The 18,446-nt window shown below is 33.8% G+C and overlaps 4 protein-coding genes across 5 annotated transcripts; 3 read left to right on the top strand and 1 right to left on the bottom strand.

The window, feature by feature from the left end:
* Positions 1 to 3,881: 3,881 nt before the first annotated feature.
* Positions 3,882 to 7,094, top strand: LOC110653410 (probable protein phosphatase 2C 49). Its single transcript, XM_021809029.2, has 4 exons — positions 3,882 to 4,260; positions 5,099 to 5,296; positions 5,391 to 5,626; positions 6,191 to 7,094. Exons 1-4 carry the CDS (start codon positions 4,081 to 4,083, stop codon positions 6,759 to 6,761), a joined length of 1,185 nt encoding a protein of 394 aa, XP_021664721.1. The 5' UTR covers positions 3,882 to 4,080; the 3' UTR covers positions 6,762 to 7,094.
* Positions 7,095 to 9,659: 2,565 nt separating this feature from the next.
* Positions 9,660 to 10,759, top strand: LOC110653163 (short-chain dehydrogenase reductase 3b-like). Its single transcript, XM_021808754.2, has 2 exons — positions 9,660 to 9,787; positions 9,864 to 10,759. Exons 1-2 carry the CDS (start codon positions 9,774 to 9,776, stop codon positions 10,636 to 10,638), a joined length of 789 nt encoding a protein of 262 aa, XP_021664446.2. The 5' UTR covers positions 9,660 to 9,773; the 3' UTR covers positions 10,639 to 10,759.
* Positions 10,760 to 13,670: 2,911 nt separating this feature from the next.
* On the top strand, positions 13,671 to 16,365 carry LOC110653408 (uncharacterized). Of its 2 annotated transcripts, none has more exons than XR_002494561.2 (8): positions 13,671 to 14,107; positions 14,922 to 14,955; positions 15,111 to 15,347; positions 15,447 to 15,536; positions 15,649 to 15,734; positions 15,804 to 15,895; positions 16,008 to 16,055; positions 16,147 to 16,244. XR_002494561.2 is itself a non-coding variant. In XM_021809027.2 (8 exons), exons 1-8 carry the CDS (start codon positions 13,764 to 13,766, stop codon positions 16,262 to 16,264), a joined length of 1,029 nt encoding a protein of 342 aa, XP_021664719.1. In that variant the 5' UTR covers positions 13,671 to 13,763; the 3' UTR covers positions 16,265 to 16,365. The 2 variants fall into 2 exon arrangements, 1 of the variants encoding a protein (XP_021664719.1); XM_021809027.2 differs by having other exon boundaries at positions 15,649 to 15,714; positions 16,147 to 16,365.
* A 1,107-nt stretch (positions 16,366 to 17,472) lies between these two features.
* On the bottom strand, positions 17,473 to 18,235 carry LOC110653409 (ubiquitin-40S ribosomal protein S27a). The gene has a single exon (XM_021809028.2). The coding sequence runs from the start codon at positions 18,123 to 18,125 to the stop codon at positions 17,655 to 17,657; it is 471 nt and encodes a 156-aa protein (XP_021664720.1). The 5' UTR covers positions 18,126 to 18,235; the 3' UTR covers positions 17,473 to 17,654.
* Between the last annotated feature and the right edge of the window lie 211 nt (positions 18,236 to 18,446).

Raw genomic sequence — 18,446 nt, 5'->3', positions numbered from 1 at the left:
TTTGAAGAGCAGCACAGTCAAACCCACTAGCTTTTCCCAAACATTTATGTTCTTTCTTTATTTATTTTAATCTCTTTGGCTTTTTTCTTCTTTTTGACCGTTCAACCTCACATGGCCCCACCTCTCTACTTTCTACTTTTTCCTGTCTCTTTGAATAAAACTAACCTGAGCTCATCTCACGCCTTATTTTTCTTTTTCCCCTCTTAATACTCCTATAAATAATAATTTCAATTTTAAATTATTATTATTATTATTATTATAGTAATTATTTTTTTTATTTTACAAATTAATACATTAATAATTTTTTAACTTTTTTTATTATAAAAATAAATAATTTTAATAAAAATAAAAAAAAATTTGAATTCAAAATATTTCACTTTCTATACTTTTAAAGTATAATAAAATTAATTAAATTATTTTGATATTAATTAATTAAAAAATATGACATTTTTTTTATAAATTCATTATTTGTGCAAATGTTTTTTTTTTTTTTTAATCAGAATTGTGCGAATGGAGTTTTGTCCAAATTGAATGTAGAGGCATCTTCCTAGTCCCAAGATAAACTCATTAAAAAAAGAAAAAAAATATATATATGTATGGAAATGATATTGCATTGATCGATGCCACGTGGAGTTGGATAAAGATGAAATTGCTCATCTTTGGGAGAAGAGAAGAAGATAAATACGAGAAGAAAAGGTCCAAAAAAGAAAAAAAGAAAAAGAAAAAGGAGGAGGTGGGATGCTTATTGTTGAAGGGCATCATGATGATGCATGTTTGTTGAAACTTAGAAGGCCAATTTCTAAATGCCGGACCTCAAACTTTGAATTAATCTCTTCAAAAATATTCCATTTCTCGCTTTGTCAACACCCACATTATACGACTATCTCCTACCAAATTCATTCTTAATTATCATTAAAAAAAATACTATCTACATTTTCACGGCTTCAGGACTACGTCTGTTGAAGTCTTCTCTTTATCAAAATATCAATGGAGTTATTTTCTTAACTTTCCAACCAATTTCGTGAATAGATTGGTAGACTTCAATTTGAAAATCCACGGCATTTATGATCTTTATGTGGACCTGCTGCTACGCTGTATTTGAATTGTGTTTGCAATGAGAGATGGAGAGACCATAGGCGTTTCTGAAATTAAATACATTCATCTTCCTTGGCTCATCACAGTACACGAGTGATACACATACTTAGCTAACATTGAAGAAACTTTCAAATTGGAGATGAGGTGGGGTAGTCCTCATTGTGTATGTTACTATCTTCAATAAACTTTCGGGGAATGGAAAGAAATTTGATGTTGGACTTTGGATAGCAACCTCTGCTTTCGTTTTTTTCTTTCTTGTCTTCCTATGGGTCGTGTTTGATTGTCCTGAGGCCTCCGATCTAATTCGGACCCTTACTGGTTCAGATTTGGGAAATGGATAAAATTCAGGCCCAGGCCCATCCCATGGTATCATCCAAATTGCAAACATGGCCTTCCAGGGCCCTAAACTGCAAAACGAAGTGCTTTCCTCTGAGAAGCCTCTTGCAACGTGCAAGAGCACACGTCCAAAAACAGCAGATGAGAAGGAAGAAACGGCTTTCTTTGGCCAATTATTGAAAGACAGGCTTTACGCTGCAGAAACGAAACAAGTCACTTCATGTTTCCTGGGCCTGCCATCTGTTGTAACACAAGTTCACACGCGTTTTCCATCTCTCCAAATTCATACAGCCACCGCCAAGGCGCCAACCACTGCGCATATAATATTTTTTATTAATTAAAAAAAGAATAAACATTGCCGATGGGAGCATACATGCTGTCCAAAATCGATCTCTTTCATTTCATGTACTTTAATTGTTAATCTTTACCTAACGTGAATCTTATCTTATGTGCTTTGCTTTTATAAAACCGTACCACACAATGTCATCCCTAACTCGGGACATGCCCCAAATAATTGGCCAATATATTTTTCACAAGCACTTGGTAGGCACAAATTATTGGTCTGTTTAGGTGGAAGTTTGGGTTGCAACGTGAATGTGCACCAACCTTTCTCTGAATCTAACAGCAAACTCCATGGGACTGAGCTCATTAATTAAGAATTTTAATTTTCTTTTATCACGAGATTTATGCTGTGTTTAAAGGGTTTTTTTTTTTTTTAATTAATACCCTGAAACTATTTTATTATTCTATATTTAAAATATATTAAATTAAAGTTTAAATTTTTAAAAAATAATAATGTACTTAACTGCCAATCTTAGACCATGCGAAGTTTCTCAATTTGTCCGTTAGTACATGGCCTTCCAAATAGGCACCCGCGCCTTCCTTATCATATTGATTTTTTTGTCGACCATAAAAAAAAAATAATTAAAAAAAAGACCAATCGAGAGAGGCTTCAGAAGCGAGTGGATTGTCTAGTTGGACCACCAACCCCACTTGTGGCCAACTTGATGCTTTGTTTTCCATTGAAATTTTATTAATAATAATTCAATATTCTCATTTGCTCTCAATTTATTATATCAACGAAATATTAAATTTTAATTTTTATTTAAAATCACTTTATTTGATTTTTTTTTTCTTTTCAAAACTAATTGAATCTTTATTCTCGTAATTTATTAAAATATTATTAAAATTAAATTAAAATAATTTTATTAAAATATTTATATAAGTAATTATAAATTTCAATTTTTATTTTATATCTTATTTAAAAAATTAAATTAAAATATAAAATTAATAAAAATTAAATTAAAAAATTATATTATAAAAATTGAATCACATTGAATTAAATTTACTTGAGAAATAATTAAATACTACCTTCTTAAAAAAGAAAAAAATACTGCTATATGGAAATAGAATCAGCCCACAATATGCATTAGTCAAAAACAGTGGGTCAACGCTTCGTAAAGACAAAGGCTTTGAAATTTTGGACTTTGAGACGCGCTATCCTCCACTCTCCACACTTTGGTTGACATTTTGTACACAATCTGTTGCCGATTTGAGGTTGTTTAATATTATTTAATTTTCCAAATATAATAAATAATTTTAACTAAAAATTAAATTTATAATAAATAAAAATAAATAAAAATATATATATTATAATTATAATTATTATTATTATCATCACCATTGTAATTATAAATTCTTCTAAACACATATCAGGGTCAATATGACAGTGGCAGAAAGAATCACTATAATATTGCGGACGCATCTTTACCGTCCAAACTTAGTGGGATCCTAATTCGCCAACAAGACGCTCCAGGGGATGGGCCCAGTGCAGCGGGCTTCAGTTTATTGCATAACCAGGGTAACTTCGTCCATTCAAAGACTTTTTTTTTTTTTGTAAATATCCATTCATACACAATTTTAAGGTAAACAATTATTACTTAGATTATAATTAGGGTTTCAAGTATCAAATCCTATTGATTTCAATGAAACATATTTAAAATGGTGTTGAATTTGATTTTATTTTATGCATCAGCAAACAGCTCCCTTTTAATTCATCACTAACAAACACAAACAGAGTCATCAAGTACGAAAACGAGGAAAACCAAAAAAAATCTTCTTTTCCAAGCTACCCCTGTAAGCTCCCATAATCCCATTGGCCGTCCCAGTAAAAGTCAACGCAAAAACTCATCCACTGGAAGGATGGTTCAGTCATTCTACGCGAAGCACCCTTACAAGAGACCTATGGTCACGCGTCGGCCTGAGAAACTGTCACGTGTCCGTCAAGCCAACCTCAAGCGGTTGCGTGCGGGGTCACCAATCTCTCAAATCGTGGCGTATCAACTTACACGTGTCCACCGAAACAAACAACTGTACTTGTAGCCACCGGTTACCGGTCTGACTCGTAGAAATATTAGTTGAAGTTCAACTGCCCCAAAATTTGATTACTTCCAACGAAAATAAAATTCAAAAAAATAAACAGAAAAAACAAAAGAAAAGCCTGAGAGAAACTGCGAGAAAATTCATAAAAGGAGAAAAAAAAAAAAAAAGGCGTGAAGAAGGAAGAGAAACAAATATCTCTAATTGTGTGTGTTGAGTTCGAGTTTTGAATCTTTTTGAGAAGAGAAATTTTGGTTTAGTAAATGAAATATGGTGGCTGAAGCAAAGGTTGTCTGTCAACAGAGCGTCCCTGTGTTGGATGTTCAATATTTTGCCAGAGGAAGCGGCGTTCACGAGATTGAAGATGTTGTTAACATCTCACCGAGAAGGTTAAATCAAGTTCGTGTTTCGGATTCTCTGCCTGCCGATTTATCTACCTCTCAAGTGGTGGTGAGTTTCTCTCCATTTCTTTGGTTGATTCTCTTGATTGTTTATCACGTTTTCTTTCTAAGGGTTTGCTTCGTGAACTTCAAAATAAAAATATTAATAAGAGTTAGTGTTCTCTAATGGTCATTTAGTTGTTTTAACTTTTTGATCAGATGTTAAAATTGTTTCTTTTCCTTGTTTAGATTGAATTTTGTGTTCATGGGGGCTGAATTTTATAGGAAAATTCTGCGTTATCCATGAAACTGGAAGTTTTCCCCCTTTTGGATCTTATTGGATTGACTGACTAAAGACCATGGTCGTGTAGGATAGTCCAAGTCAGATTATCCCTTTTAATCTGATTCATTTTTAGAACAATTGAATAATTATAATTACATGGGCTAAATCACAAGCCAAAACAAAGGTTGTTCTGGTGGAAGAAAAATTTTGATACACCTTATGGCCGATTGGTAGTGATCTACCGTGACTGTCTTCTTTGTGTCATGGCCGTTGGATGATTTGTAGATCTTTGAAGCTTGGTCTTGTTTGCATGATATATGATTCTGTTATATAATTTCTACCCCTGCAAATTCAAGTTTGATTATATAGCAGTTCAATAATTTAATAATTTGATGGAGCTGCTATATCTGTTAAGTACTTAATTCCTTGGAATTGTTTCTACATGTTTGTGATGAAAAACTGGTAACTGGAAACATCTATGATGAGTATTTCCCATCTGTTCAATGAACTGTGCAAATTTGTTAACTGTAGTCATTTTGAGATCTGAATTTGTTATTCTGATCTGAGCATTGTTGGTGTTACACAAGAAGTGAAAAAATTAAAATCCATTCACAACCTTTTGTAGGATATAGAATCTGTTGAGAAAATTCCGGATGTGTCTCTTGAGCATGCAATCTTGCAATTTGTTCCCAGTGTCCGTTCCGGCAGCTTTGCTGATATTGGGCCGCGAAGATATATGGAAGATGAGCACATACGGATAGATGATCTGTCCACACAACTGGGTTCCCTTTTCAAATTCCCCAAGCCAAGTGCTTTTTATGGGGTAATTTTTCTTCCAGACCCATGGTTGTAACCATCATCATATTCCATAATTTTGTTTGTCTCATAATTGATTGAGATTTTTTATATATTTACAGGTTTTTGATGGTCATGGAGGACCTGAAGCAGCAGCTTATATTAGGAAAAATGCAATCAGACTCTTTTTTGAAGATGTTAATTTTCCCCAAACATATGAAGTTGACAATATCTTCTTGGAAGAGGTGGAGAACTCCCTTCGGAAAGCATTTCTTCTGGCCGACCTAGCTCTGGCAGATGACCACAGTGTGAACAGTTCTTCTGGGACAACTGCTCTTACTGCTTTTATATTTGGAAGGTATGTTTTTGCTATTTCTGTAAGTGCCTTATTTGATCTTGTCACAGTAACTTATTTAATCTTGTCAAAACCTCTTCTTTTTTTTTTTTTTTTGGTCTTTATGGTTATGATGTTGAACAGTAGAACTGATCATGCACTATTTGTGTTACTTTGTCCGGGACAATTCTTTTATCTAATCTAGTCTTTTGTATGTGATTTCCAATATGTTCTGTATTAAAAGATGATCCTGGATAAGGGTCTTGTGTTCTTGCACACTTTTCTTTAGCATTATCTAAACCAGCAAAAATTTATGCATGCTTATGATGTCTATAAAAGCTTATGCCTACTCATGATGTCTGAAATGCACAAATTCTGCAATGCATTTTACCTTTAATACTTCGAATGCTTACAGCTGGCTGTTTTAGAACAACTTCCAATGCATTAATCCAATTGATAAATGCATGATATGAAATGAGAACTCCATGGTAGCCCCCATTCTGTACTTTAGTCTTGTGTTTTTAATGCTATTGTTTTGACATTATTTTGTAATTTTCCTGGAAACCTGATGATGTTCTTCTGTTCCAGGCTATTAATGGTGGCCAATGCTGGTGATTGCCGAGCAGTTCTCTGTCGTAAAGGAGAGGCAATAGATATGTCCCAAGACCATAGGCCTGTTCATCCATCAGAACGAAGGCGTGTTGAAGAATTGGGTGGGTACATTGATGATGGTTATCTCAATGGTGTTCTATCAGTTTCTCGAGCCCTTGGGGATTGGGACATGAAAATCCCTCGAGGTGCTCCTTCACCTCTCACTGCAGAGCCAGAGTTCCAGCAGGTGGTTCTGACAGAGGATGATGAGTTTCTTATAATTGGTTGTGATGGGATTTGGGATGTTATGTCAAGTCAGCATGCTGTCAGCCTTGTCCGTCGTGGGTTGCGGCGACACGATGATCCAGAACAGTGTGCTAGGGACCTTGTCATGGAGGCCTTGCGCCGGAACACATTTGACAATCTGACTGTGATTGTTGTCTGCTTCTCCACCCTTGATAATCGGGAGCCATCACCATCTAGGCAAAGGAGACACAAGTGTTGTAGCCTCTCTCCGGAGGCCTTTTGTAGCTTGAGGAACTTCTTGGATAGCAGTACCAACCGTTGAATGTATATAGCATAATTTTTAAATAAAATTCCCTTTTTGGAAGGGGAATCTGTTTCTGGCTGCTTCAGTTTTACGCTAGAAAAAGCAGCTAGCATTTTTGTAAGTGCTGATTTTTCAAACGGCACACCGTGAGTTGGATGAATGTATACAAGTGGTGTGGGTGGATGGTGGCGTTGGTGCTGAGATTAAAATGTTGTACAATAATGTGTTCGTCGGGGATTTGTTTATTCTAACAAGTCCAGTATGGTTGTCCATTTTGACCTTATTTATTTTTAATTGTACCGTTAATGTATATACAGTTTGAATAAAAAGATCTTAATTTTTATTTTCATATATTTCCTTCTCTTGGCACTTAACTTGGCAGGTAGTTTTATGTCTACTGCAATTTTATTAAAATTCCGATTATGCTTGTATTCCGACTTCTGAGTGCTATGCTGAAATCATTCTGCAATGTGAATATATGGATTTTACATCTTAGTTATAAGATTGATAGGAGTTAGATAAAAATATCATAAAAGATTGGTCTGTATATGATAATGTACTGAAACACCGAAAGGGGATATGCCAGTGGGACAAGGAAGAACATTCGTAGCCCACTTGACAATAATTTTAGGAACATGATCCTCAAGGTGGATGTCATCATATAGGGACTTGGCAGGTTCATAGCAAAATATAGATCAAATCAAGAGACATATTTTCATTTGACGTTGGGCAACAAGCTAATTCTTATCTGTCAATGAGAAATGCCCTCTCACTGTCCCACATGCAACAGAAATGACTGCAACTTCTAATGCCTGTCTGCTTGGAAATTATGTCTAATTTAGTGGACTATTATTTATAAGTATATATATATATATATATATATTATTGATCGATTTTTGCACAATATCACTTCAGCAGCATGAATTGGTGATGGAGAAAAGCAAATGCAGAGTGTAAGTAACTACTGGAATTTCTTTGAGACTCACCAATCAATGACAAATTCAGGCATGTAAAATTCTATTTGGTATCAAGAACTCTGTTTCTCTATCCAACCGCGATCACTTTTCTTTTTCTTGTTCAGTTAGCTGAAAAGTGAAATATACAACAGCAATTTAATATTGTATATAAAGTCTTACTTCTACTGTACATGATGACACAGGAACCTTAGGAAAGAAAGAATCGAGCAGCACCTCTGCCATGCAAGAAAAAGGTTAATTAAGTATTCTGCTAGTGAATTATAACAAATGAAACAAAATTACATATTACAAAAGCTCAAATACATATGCAATATCAATATTTCAGCTGCTGTTCATGAGATGAATCCTGCAGATTTTAGACATTGACAAATTGATTCAATAGTCTTGTATTCAAAATAATTTACGAATAGATATTGTATAATATAAGGAAAAAAAATTTTAATGTAGACATTTATCTCGGTTATCTATAAGATATTAGAATGAATGATTTGATCGATTAATGTTCAGCGAATAAATTAAAAATTAGAAGGTATAACTTTGATGATGTTGAAAATTTTATATTTAAAACCAAATAAAACTCCACATGCAATTAAGCAATAAAAAATTATTTATTTATTTTCAATTTGAACCAATCAATTACTAGTCAGCTTTTGACGAACTATTGTCCTTGATTTATTAGTATGGAACAAGCAAACCTCTAATTAAGCTATAAAATATCTCTATACATTTTATATATATATATATATATATATATATATATATATATATATATATATATATATATTAGCAAGAACGCAAAAGATATTATAATGATCTTTATTTGAGTATGAAACACCTTTATTTAAATGATGTAGAAACCACATTGCAAACTCATGAATCAATTAGAAGGAACACATGTATTTATAATGGGATTTTCTTTGACAAGAAGATTTCCTATCTTATTAAAAAATTTTAGGAATTCAAAGACCAATATGTATTTAGTGATTTTTCTCTAAGAGAAATTATTATGTGCACCTGGTGTACATGTACCATCTTTCACATGTAACATATCGTAGGACAATGAGAAATAATATACATTGAAATAGAGGAAACTAATCACTAAAGGCGCATTTTGTTGGAATAGCCTGGAGAGTTGAAAAAACTCCTGAGTTAAGCGTGTTTACTTGAGAGAAATGTTATGATTGGTAACCTTCCGAAAAGTTCCCCATTCCACCTGTAGGACAAAACTGTGAGGTTCAGGATGGGATGGGTCAAAGCGGACAATTCCTCTATTGATTGAAGCAGGGCATTACATTAAAATAATGTGAGACTCACTCTCTATATTACAAGTAGCATTTTCTTTTATTGGCATCTAAGGAAATCTCTCAATGCCCCCTCAGAGTTCTATTATCATATAACTATTTCATTAATTGAATAAACTTATTTTATTAATGAAACTCGAGCAGCCCAACCTAATCTTTTACATTTGCATTTCCAGCTCTAAGTTGATAAAAATCTACGTGCATACGGTAATTGATTGCATGCATTGCATTTGTATTCAATATATAATTGCATTCTCCTTTATTGTGTATTCCAGAATTTAATGCCTCACTGTTAATGCAGCAATAAACCTGCTGGTGCAGCCACATGAACAGCCTTATTTATGTGACATTGCACGTGATTATGCTTCCTTGGCGAATTTGCATTCTATTAACTAATACCCAGTTGCATATTTACAATAAAAAAATTTAAATTATATATATAAAAACAGTTAGATGAATTCTAGAATGAGACAGCAGGAGACTGCTAACTTTTGGGAGCAGTAGTAGACTTGAATTAACATTTATTAATGATGGCAAGAGCAATTTAAACAACGAAAAATGCTTAATTTACGGTCCATAGTAGCGAACATTATTTCCTACACGTCATTGTCTCGAGCTTTGCAGTTTAACAAATCCCAAAAAAATTTTATTTATGGGGGCACAAAATTAGCTAACATAAACAGCAGATCCAAGTCTCTTATTTAGAAGTTTGAGCAACTCGATCTGTCAAAAAGAAACAAACACTTTCACCAATGTCTAAGCCAAGGTTAGACCCTCTTATTAATTACTTCTTCTAGTGCATGCAACTTCTTGATCTGATCTTTATTCCTTTTGTTTTCTAGGTTGGAGGGTAAGATTGCCCTGATCACTGGTGCAGTTAGCGGGATTGGCGAGGAGGCTGTGAGATTATTTGTAGAGAATGGAGCCTTTGTTGTTGCCGCCGATGTCCAGGATGATTTAGGGCATCAAGTGGTGGCTTCAATAGGCTCACACAGAGCTACTTATCGCCACTGCGATGTGAGAGATGAGAAGGAAGTAGAGGAAACAGTGAACTTCACCTTGGAGAAATATGGAAAGCTTGATATTCTTTTCAGTAATGCTGGAATCATAGGTCCATTAACAGGCATCTTGGAACTCGACATTCAAGGGTTCGACAACACCATGGCCACCAATGTACGTGGCGTGGCTGCCACAATCAAACACGCCGCCCGTGCAATGGTGGTGAAAAACATTCGCGGTTCCATCATATGCACAACCAGCATTGCATCTTCTCTGGGTGGAACCGCACCGCATGCATACACAATTTCGAAGCATGCACTAGTGGGTCTGGTAAGAACAGCTTGTAGTGAGTTAGGGGTTCATGGGATACGGGTGAATTGCATCTCTCCCTTCGGAGTTGCAACTCCACTTTCTTGCAAGGCTTACAATTTGAAACCCAGTGAAGTTGAAGCAAATAGTTGTGCCCTGGCGAACTTGAAGGGGATAGTATTGAAGGCTAAACATGTAGCAGAGGCAGCTTTATTTCTGGCATCAGATGAATCGGCATATATCAGCGGACATAACTTAGCTGTTGATGGAGGATTCACGGTGGTTAACCATAGCTTTTCAGCCATTTAATCAAGTGTGAGTTTTATTATATTTTTATTATTAATTCTATGTATGTTTGTTATTATTGGCTTCTCTTTGTAAAATTGAATTGTATGAAGTTGTGTGATGAATCAAGTCTAAACGTTTGTTACGATGGAAGTCTTCCAAATCCCATGTGCACTTCCTTGTCATACGCAGAAATATGCTACACTTTTTCACCATCCTTTATTCTGAATCCTGTCCACCCCATGTCTTAAGCCTAAGATTACTCTGTCTTTCTTTGCGAATGGTTTCATGAGGGTGTCATTTTTCATATAGATTAATATAAAAATGAATGATTTTTTCATATAAAATTGATAAGCCTTATATTAAATATATGTTTTAAATCTATGTACACTGGACCTAAATTATTAAAATTTTCCTTCATAATTTGGAACTATGGGTTAATAGTTAAAATTGTCACCCATGAAAGAAGCATATCTCCTTTTTCTATCCCCTAAGATGGAGAAAAAGATTGATTGAAGATTTTGATTTTTGACCAATAACGTTGCTAGGAAATCACTGCTTCTCGTCATTATATGTAATGTGTAGTAATTAAATAGAGGTTCCTAACCATGGTTATGTTAAAATGCTATATAATCCGAATGTGGAAAAGCGCGACTTGATTCATTTTTTTATACTAATTTTTTTAGATAACGTGTGCCTTGCGCGTTGTATTTATTGTAAATATTTATAATTTATTTTTTTATACAATTTTATAAAAAATTTTATATCAACTAACTAATAAATGTTAAAATATTTGTAAATTTGTTTTTTATTTTCCTAAGAATATATTGTTGAAATTTTTTATATTTAAAATTTATTTTACTTTAAGTACTATTTAATTACTTTTTAATTTTTTTATATTATATTTAAATTAAACGTATTTGTGATTTTAAAATTTATAAGTTTAATTATTTGGAAATTGATTTAAAATTCTATTAGAATTCCTATATTTTATTAATTAATGTAATTATTAATTTAATTTTATTAATCAATTAAAATAAAATAAAATAAATCTTTTATTATCATAATACTAAATTATTATGGGTATTTTTGACAATCTTTAATTATATATTTTAATTGATTTTCTTGCAATGTGCATGGCAAATTGTTTGTACATATTTATAATTAACTAAATTTTTTTATAAATAATTTTTTATTAATTTCTCATATATAATAATTTTAATAATTAACTAATTAAAACAATGTATTATATAAAAATAATTAAATTAATAACATAAAGACAATTTAATATTATGAATTAAAAATTATGTTAATTTTCTACCGTTTTATTAATTTCCTTAAATATTATAATAAAAAGAATAAAGAATTTATTACAATTAGAATATAAAAAAAAAATCATAACACATATTTGGTTTGATTTTTTTTTAAAATAGTATAAAAATTTATATTTTATAATGATTTAGCCTAAACAATTAAAATTTTTTAATTTCATTCTATTAAATTTTTTTATAATTGTATTTAAAATTAAATTAATTATTTATTACTGAGTTAGGTTAAAATTAAAAATTTGAAGTGTGTGTATTATAATTAACAATAAAAAGTCAAGGGGTGTAATAATAGGTAAAAAAAAAAAGGGGGGGGGGGGATGTCTTAGACCTTTTTTAAATAATTTAGAAGCTAATTAATTTATGTATTGGGCTAATTAATTCAATCTACCATATAATTGATGCATCCGGAAATTAATGAGGGGAAAAACCATCATCAGGGAACTTCAAAATCAACAGGAGCAGCTCTAACGCGCCCAAACTCAAAGAACTAAGGGGGTGTTTGGTTTACCTGTTGGGTGCAGCTGATAGCTGATAGATACCCAAACAGGTAAATTGTGGTAAATTATAGTGTTTGGCAAGTTCAAAAAAATAGAGCTGATAGCTGATGGGCAACTGATATGATACCCATCAGCTGCAGTTTGTATCAGCTCTATTTTTAGAGCTGTTTCTCATCAGTTGATAACTGATATGATTTTATTTTTTATTTTGACCATATTATCCTTTTTTATTTAACTTAAAAATTAATATTATTAATATTTTTATTTTTTTATTTATAATTTTAATATTTTAATTAATATATTTTAACTTTGTTAAAATATTTTTTATTAATAACATAAAATATAAAATATTTATTTATATTCAAAAACTTAAAATTAATTATAAATTTTTCTATTAACAATAATAAATATTTTATTATTTTATCTATATTTTTTAAATTATTTAATTATCTTAAAAAATAATTATTTTCTTATTTTAATAATAAAATAAATAATATAATATAAAAGATTAATAATTATATATTTATTTAAATAATATAATATATTAATTTAATAATTATATATTTAATTTAATAATAAAATAAATAATATAATGTAATAAATTTATAATTTTATATTTATTTAAATAATAAAATAAATTATATGATATATATCTTTATTAGTCATTTCACATATTAACAGCAACAGCTAAATATAATTTTACCAAACACTTAATATAAAACAGCTATCATCAGCTATCAATTATCAGCTATCAGCTATCAGCTAACAGTAACAGCTAACAGTTATCAGTTGTATTCAACAGTTAATCCAAACAGGCCCTAAATCTCTATAGGCAATGAAAAAACGGCTCCACTCATTACAAAGAAGGATTGAGTGTATAAGCAAATTAATTAATGGGTTGTTTGAATGGAGCACAGAGTGGGAAATGCCAATATAAAGAGACCCGGAAACATATATATCTGATTTGAAAGAGAAAGCTTCTTAATTAATGGTTTAGAAACAAAAGCTACGTGCCATATTCAAAACTTTTACCTAGGGCCAACTCCAGTGACATTTTGGACTGTGAAGCTCAGGGACTGGACATTTTTTCAAATCAAGCTTGTTCCTTTTAATCTTCTTTATTAGCAAAGAATAATCTAATTAAAGTCCCTAATTAACCAAACAGTCAAAACTACCAGTCCCATATATGTTAAACCTTGCACACCACCTGCTCCTTCAACTAACATATGCTCTAGACCATGTATGTTGGTCATTCCAGGCTCTTATTGAAGCAAGCTAACCATTTCAAACATCTCAACCTTTCCAAGGTGCCTAGACGGTGACTATGGCCCTGGTGGTGTACTGGTACGATTTCATTTGTTTTGGCATTGTTGCTGCTTCCTTTGTTGGCTCTTTATGGGTGCTATGGAGGAAGGAGCTTGCCCCAAAATACGACTCCAACACCATCTATGAAAGCCTCCTTGTTGCTGCTCCACCAGACACCGATGGTTTCGTACATGCTATGCCTATAAATCATGTTGGATCCTCCCAACTATGGAGCAGTTGCTGGAAAGGGTTTCATCCAGGATGGCTCTTAGCCACTCGTTTCATCTCCTTTCTGGTCATGGCTGGATTTCTAATGTGGGATATCAAGGAATGGAATGCTACCATCTTCATGTATTACACCGAGTAAGTTTCATTATAAGAAATTTATAATATACACCGGCAGTAAAAAAAAATCTCCCATGAACACAAAAATTCAGTTATTCATTAGGAAAATGCTAAATGACCTAACTATGTATGTCCCAATTTTGTCCCATTAATTTTTTTTTTTTAATTTAGATTTAGATTTAGCAATTTTAATTTAAGGTTTTTAAATTACGGTTTAAAATTTAAGGTTTAAAATTTAGGATTTAAAGATTAATTTTAGAGCTTAAAACTTAGGGTTTAAGTTTTAAAATTAATTTAAATTTTTAGAGCTTAAGGTTTTAGAATTTTACTATTTAAATTTTTAGGATTAAATTATATGTAGAGAGAGAGATGGGACAGAATAGTCGGGACATGTAGCATTACCCCATTCATTATCTAAAGGAGAGCAGGACTTACACACATATGAGAGAGAGCATGTGCTCTGGTAGTAAGCATGGCAAGGGTATCCACAAAATATCCGAATCAGTCTTGATTAAAATCGATCATGAAATACCCGAATCACACGCAGCAATCCGGATTAATATTTTTAATCATCGCTCTTGAATGATTTGTGGAAGCCATGCTGGAGATGCCTTAACCCTCTTTGGCTTCTCTTCTATACAATTTCCACTTTTATTTGCTTGGCTCCGATGCTTTATGAGATTGTGACCATTGACGGAGGTTTTGTCAATTCTATTTCCACACTCATTATGACTGCAGTCCACCAGCAGAAATTTATTGTGTTTCTAATTGCACATAATTTGAAAATTGGATGCCTTCTAATTTTCTGTTATGTTTAATGATTGATCGGCAGGTGGACATTTGCATTAGTTATGGTATATTTTGCGGTATGTCAAAGCACTACAACCACAATTTTCAATTTTAATTTCCTATTGAAGTACTTACCTGTGCCCATGACTATGGGCATAGATTTGTGGAAATGCAGTACTAGATGAGTTTCTTGGTGGTTTGGTAGTTTACACGTATTGGTTTCTCTATATAGCTTGCCACTGTCACATCTGGATATGGGTGCTGGACGTCATCATTGCAAATTCCCTCTGAAAATTTGGAAACTGACGAGTTCTTGAGAACAGATGTGGAAGATAATGGAACTACAAGCTCTGCAACTTTCAGGGAAAAAGCAATGAAGGGAACTATCAAGTTGCAAAGTCACTATGTAGAAGAGACAATTAGGCTGAGAGCTGGACTTTGGGGATATCTTATGCAAACTATTTATCAGGTCAGTCCATCTAGATATCAATTTTCTATCATAAATTTTACTTCTTTTTATCAAGTCTGGTTGATGCTAACCTATCTAGATCATTTTATCTTATAACAGACTTGTGCAGGTGCTGTCATCCTAACAGACGTAATATTTTGGTGTATTATTGTCCCATTTGCATCAAATGCACACCTTGGACTCAATGTGGTGAGAATGCAACACTAAAATGTCTATCCTAACAGCTGATTTTCTAGTTTCTTTCAGCACAGGTCACAACGAATGAAACTCACTGAACTTCTCACTGATCTGTGCTTCACAGCTGATGGGTTGCATGCACACTTTGAATGCTGCTTTTCTTTTGCTGGATACTGCTCTAAACAGCCTTGTAAAGTATCGCCATCAAGGGTGAGTTTTGATTTTCATCTATTAAAGTTTCGCAGGTTTAGTCATTACTCCTGTTTGTCCTGCTTTCAGCCATTCCCTTGGTTCCGGCTTGCATATTTTGTGCAGTGGAGTTGCCTTTATGTTGTTTTTCAATGGGTGATTCATGCCTGTGGTTTTACATGGTAAGCATAATTTTTCAAATTACACTACAAAATTGAATCATTAGAAATATGGCATTCAATATTTTAGATCTTCCCCCAAGAGCCAGTAACATAATTCTCGCGCCCAACCCAGGTGGCCTTATCCATTCCTGGAGCTTGATATTGCGTGGGCTCCTTTATGGTATATACTGTTAACCCATCTTTACCTATCTCATTTTGACCTAAAATTATCACATATAATCTAGATCCTGATGATTTTGGCTATCTTACAGGTATTTTGCCTTGGCTGTGGTTCACGTCCCCTGTTATGGGATATATGCACTGATTGTGAAAGCAAAAAACTCAATTTTTCCCAGATGGTTTCCTGGTACTTTTGTCAGGTCATACTAATTTGTTGTTTCATGAAACTGGGTACTATTATTGGTGGTTTTAATTTTGATTGCATGCCTCTGTATAAAAAAGGAGGGTATGCTCATCCACCCCTTTCAGAACTGTGTGTTTTGCAAGGTTCAGAATAGATTAGTTTACGACAAAGCTTCTATCACCCAAGGCACAAGCACATTGCATACTGCAACAAAGTAAAATATCCTATCACTTAAAAGCAAGCACCGCCATCACAATGAATTGCATCAAGGCATGTGAAAATGTACATGCTTGATGCGTGTGTAGCAGTAGCCAATTCTGTGAGAAGCCAGGGTGTCACAAGGAGGTATATGCCTACACCAAGATCCCTGTCGGCAGCCTTCGGGCTTTTTATTTCCAAACTGAACTACTCTTAGAAAGCACTAATCAGAATTCAACCCTCCACACGCAACAATAATGCATGGAACAAAGCAAACATAAACTTCGTGAAAAGAATCCAGAGGGGGAAAAAAAAAAAAACAACTAAAAACAATTAACATAACTGCATTTCAACAGCATTCATAATGCGAAAACACTTCCCACCTACACATCCAAGGTAACAAAAAGATTTGGTTTAAAATGCAATTGGAGATCCATATCATATAACATTATAACAATTATGGCTAAACAAATTCCCGAGTCTCCTGACGACACTGCAATTAAGAACTGGGGAGCCAAAAATAGGCACCGAGGAAATAGAAAATCTTCTATGGACATTGGATGGTGCACTTCACACGCTATTGGTCTACAGCCTGTAATCAGGCCAATTGCACAAATCCAATACAGCTTAACTGATATGATACAACACAGGAATCAACTTGCTATATCCCATTGGTATACCCACAGTCCACAGATTACACACAGGACATATAGCTATGCGGTGAAATTTTGAGCCATTAGAAAAGCTTCACATGTGGCAAAAACTCAAAGAAACTGTTACCAACTAAACGAAGAAACCTTCCTGCATTAAATTCCTGCTATTTATTCCATTTTTCTGATAACAAAATCACTACAGGAAACATTCGGAAGGCATAACATCAAGCCCCACAACATCTAAACACTATCAAATGTGTCATTCCTGTTTCCTCACCCTTGTCATGGATTAGTACACATTATCTGATTGTATTAATAAAAATGGCAATGAAACCAGAAATTGTAGGACAATCATCTTAATAAATCTAATCCAATAATGCATATCAAGCAAGCAACATTAATGTAGAAATTGACCATTAAACTGCAAAATTTATCATCCAGAGTAGCCAAATATATAATAAAAAATAACAGCCATAAAAGTAAGTTCAACAAACAGGTCCAAAGAAGATAATATTCAACACTTGAAACGAAAATTTTGCTCTGCTACTCAGGACGAATCTTAAGGTCAGTCACCGCCTGCCTTCTGGTAAACGTAGGTGAGACCACACTTACCACAGTAGTGCCTATCAAAATGATTGGCCATAAAAGTACCAGCCCCACACTCAGCGTTAGGACACTCCTTCCTCAGCCTCTGCACTTTGCCGCTATCATCAACCTTGTAGAACTGAAGGATGGCGAGCTTGACCTTCTTCTTCTTGTGCTTGATCTTCTTGGGTTTGGTATAGGTCTTCTTCTTCCTCTTCTTGGCTCCACCCCTCAAACGCAACACTAGGTGGAGAGTCGACTCCTTCTGAATATTGTAGTCGGCAAGGGTCCTTCCGTCTTCCAGTTGCTTTCCGGCGAAGATGAGGCGCTGCTGGTCCGGTGGGATGCCCTCCTTGTCTTGGATCTTGGCCTTCACATTGTCGATAGTGTCCGAGGACTCTACCTCGAGAGTTATGGTCTTGCCCGTTAGGGTTTTGACGAAGATCTGCATCTTTGATGGCCGATGCAGAGAGCAAGGCGAGAAGAGGGTTTTCGGCTTAGGGTTGAATGGTTGAAGCGTGAGTGGCAACTAGTAAGGGAAGGGTTGGGAATTTAGGGTTTTGTTGGGAGCGGTAGCGAAAGATAGAATTACGGATTAAGCCCTCTGATGGCGAAATAGAGGCCTAGTTTTGGGCTGGGCCCGGTGAGTTTCTTTAAAAATCCACCAATAATGATGGGTTTCAAATGTAGGCCTGGTTTAGAATTAGATTACAAATATTGAAACAAAGCCGATCCTTGTCCCTTCAGCCATATTACCACAAGGGTATTAATG

Source organism: Hevea brasiliensis, chromosome 9 (assembly GCF_030052815.1).
Source record: "Hevea brasiliensis isolate MT/VB/25A 57/8 chromosome 9, ASM3005281v1, whole genome shotgun sequence".
NCBI classification, from domain to species: domain Eukaryota; kingdom Viridiplantae; phylum Streptophyta; class Magnoliopsida; order Malpighiales; family Euphorbiaceae; genus Hevea; species Hevea brasiliensis.
Note: the sequence above shows the minus strand (reverse complement) of the source record. Positions and strands in the feature narration are given on the sequence as shown.

What these genes read in the sequence shown, in the direction of transcription:
- LOC110653410 (XM_021809029.2), top strand. Translation starts at nt 4,081, where the DNA reads ATGGTGGCTGAAGCAAAGGTTGTCTGTCAACAGAGCGTCCCTGTGTTG. An exon ending in TATCTACCTCTCAAGTGGTG is followed by an intron (nt 4,261 to 5,098) that starts GTGAGTTTCTCT and finishes AACCTTTTGTAG; the next exon opens with GATATAGAATCTGTTGAGAA. An exon ending in AGCCAAGTGCTTTTTATGGG is followed by an intron (nt 5,297 to 5,390) that starts GTAATTTTTCTT and finishes ATATATTTACAG; the next exon opens with GTTTTTGATGGTCATGGAGG.
- LOC110653408 (XM_021809027.2), top strand. Translation starts at nt 13,764, where the DNA reads ATGGCCCTGGTGGTGTACTGGTACGATTTCATTTGTTTTGGCATTGTT. An exon ending in TTATGCAAACTATTTATCAG is followed by an intron (nt 15,348 to 15,446) that starts GTCAGTCCATCT and finishes ATCTTATAACAG; the next exon opens with ACTTGTGCAGGTGCTGTCAT. An exon ending in ATTGCGTGGGCTCCTTTATG is followed by an intron (nt 16,056 to 16,146) that starts GTATATACTGTT and finishes GCTATCTTACAG; the next exon opens with GTATTTTGCCTTGGCTGTGG.
- LOC110653409 (XM_021809028.2), bottom strand. Translation starts at nt 18,125, where the DNA reads ATGCAGATCTTCGTCAAAACCCTAACGGGCAAGACCATAACTCTCGAG.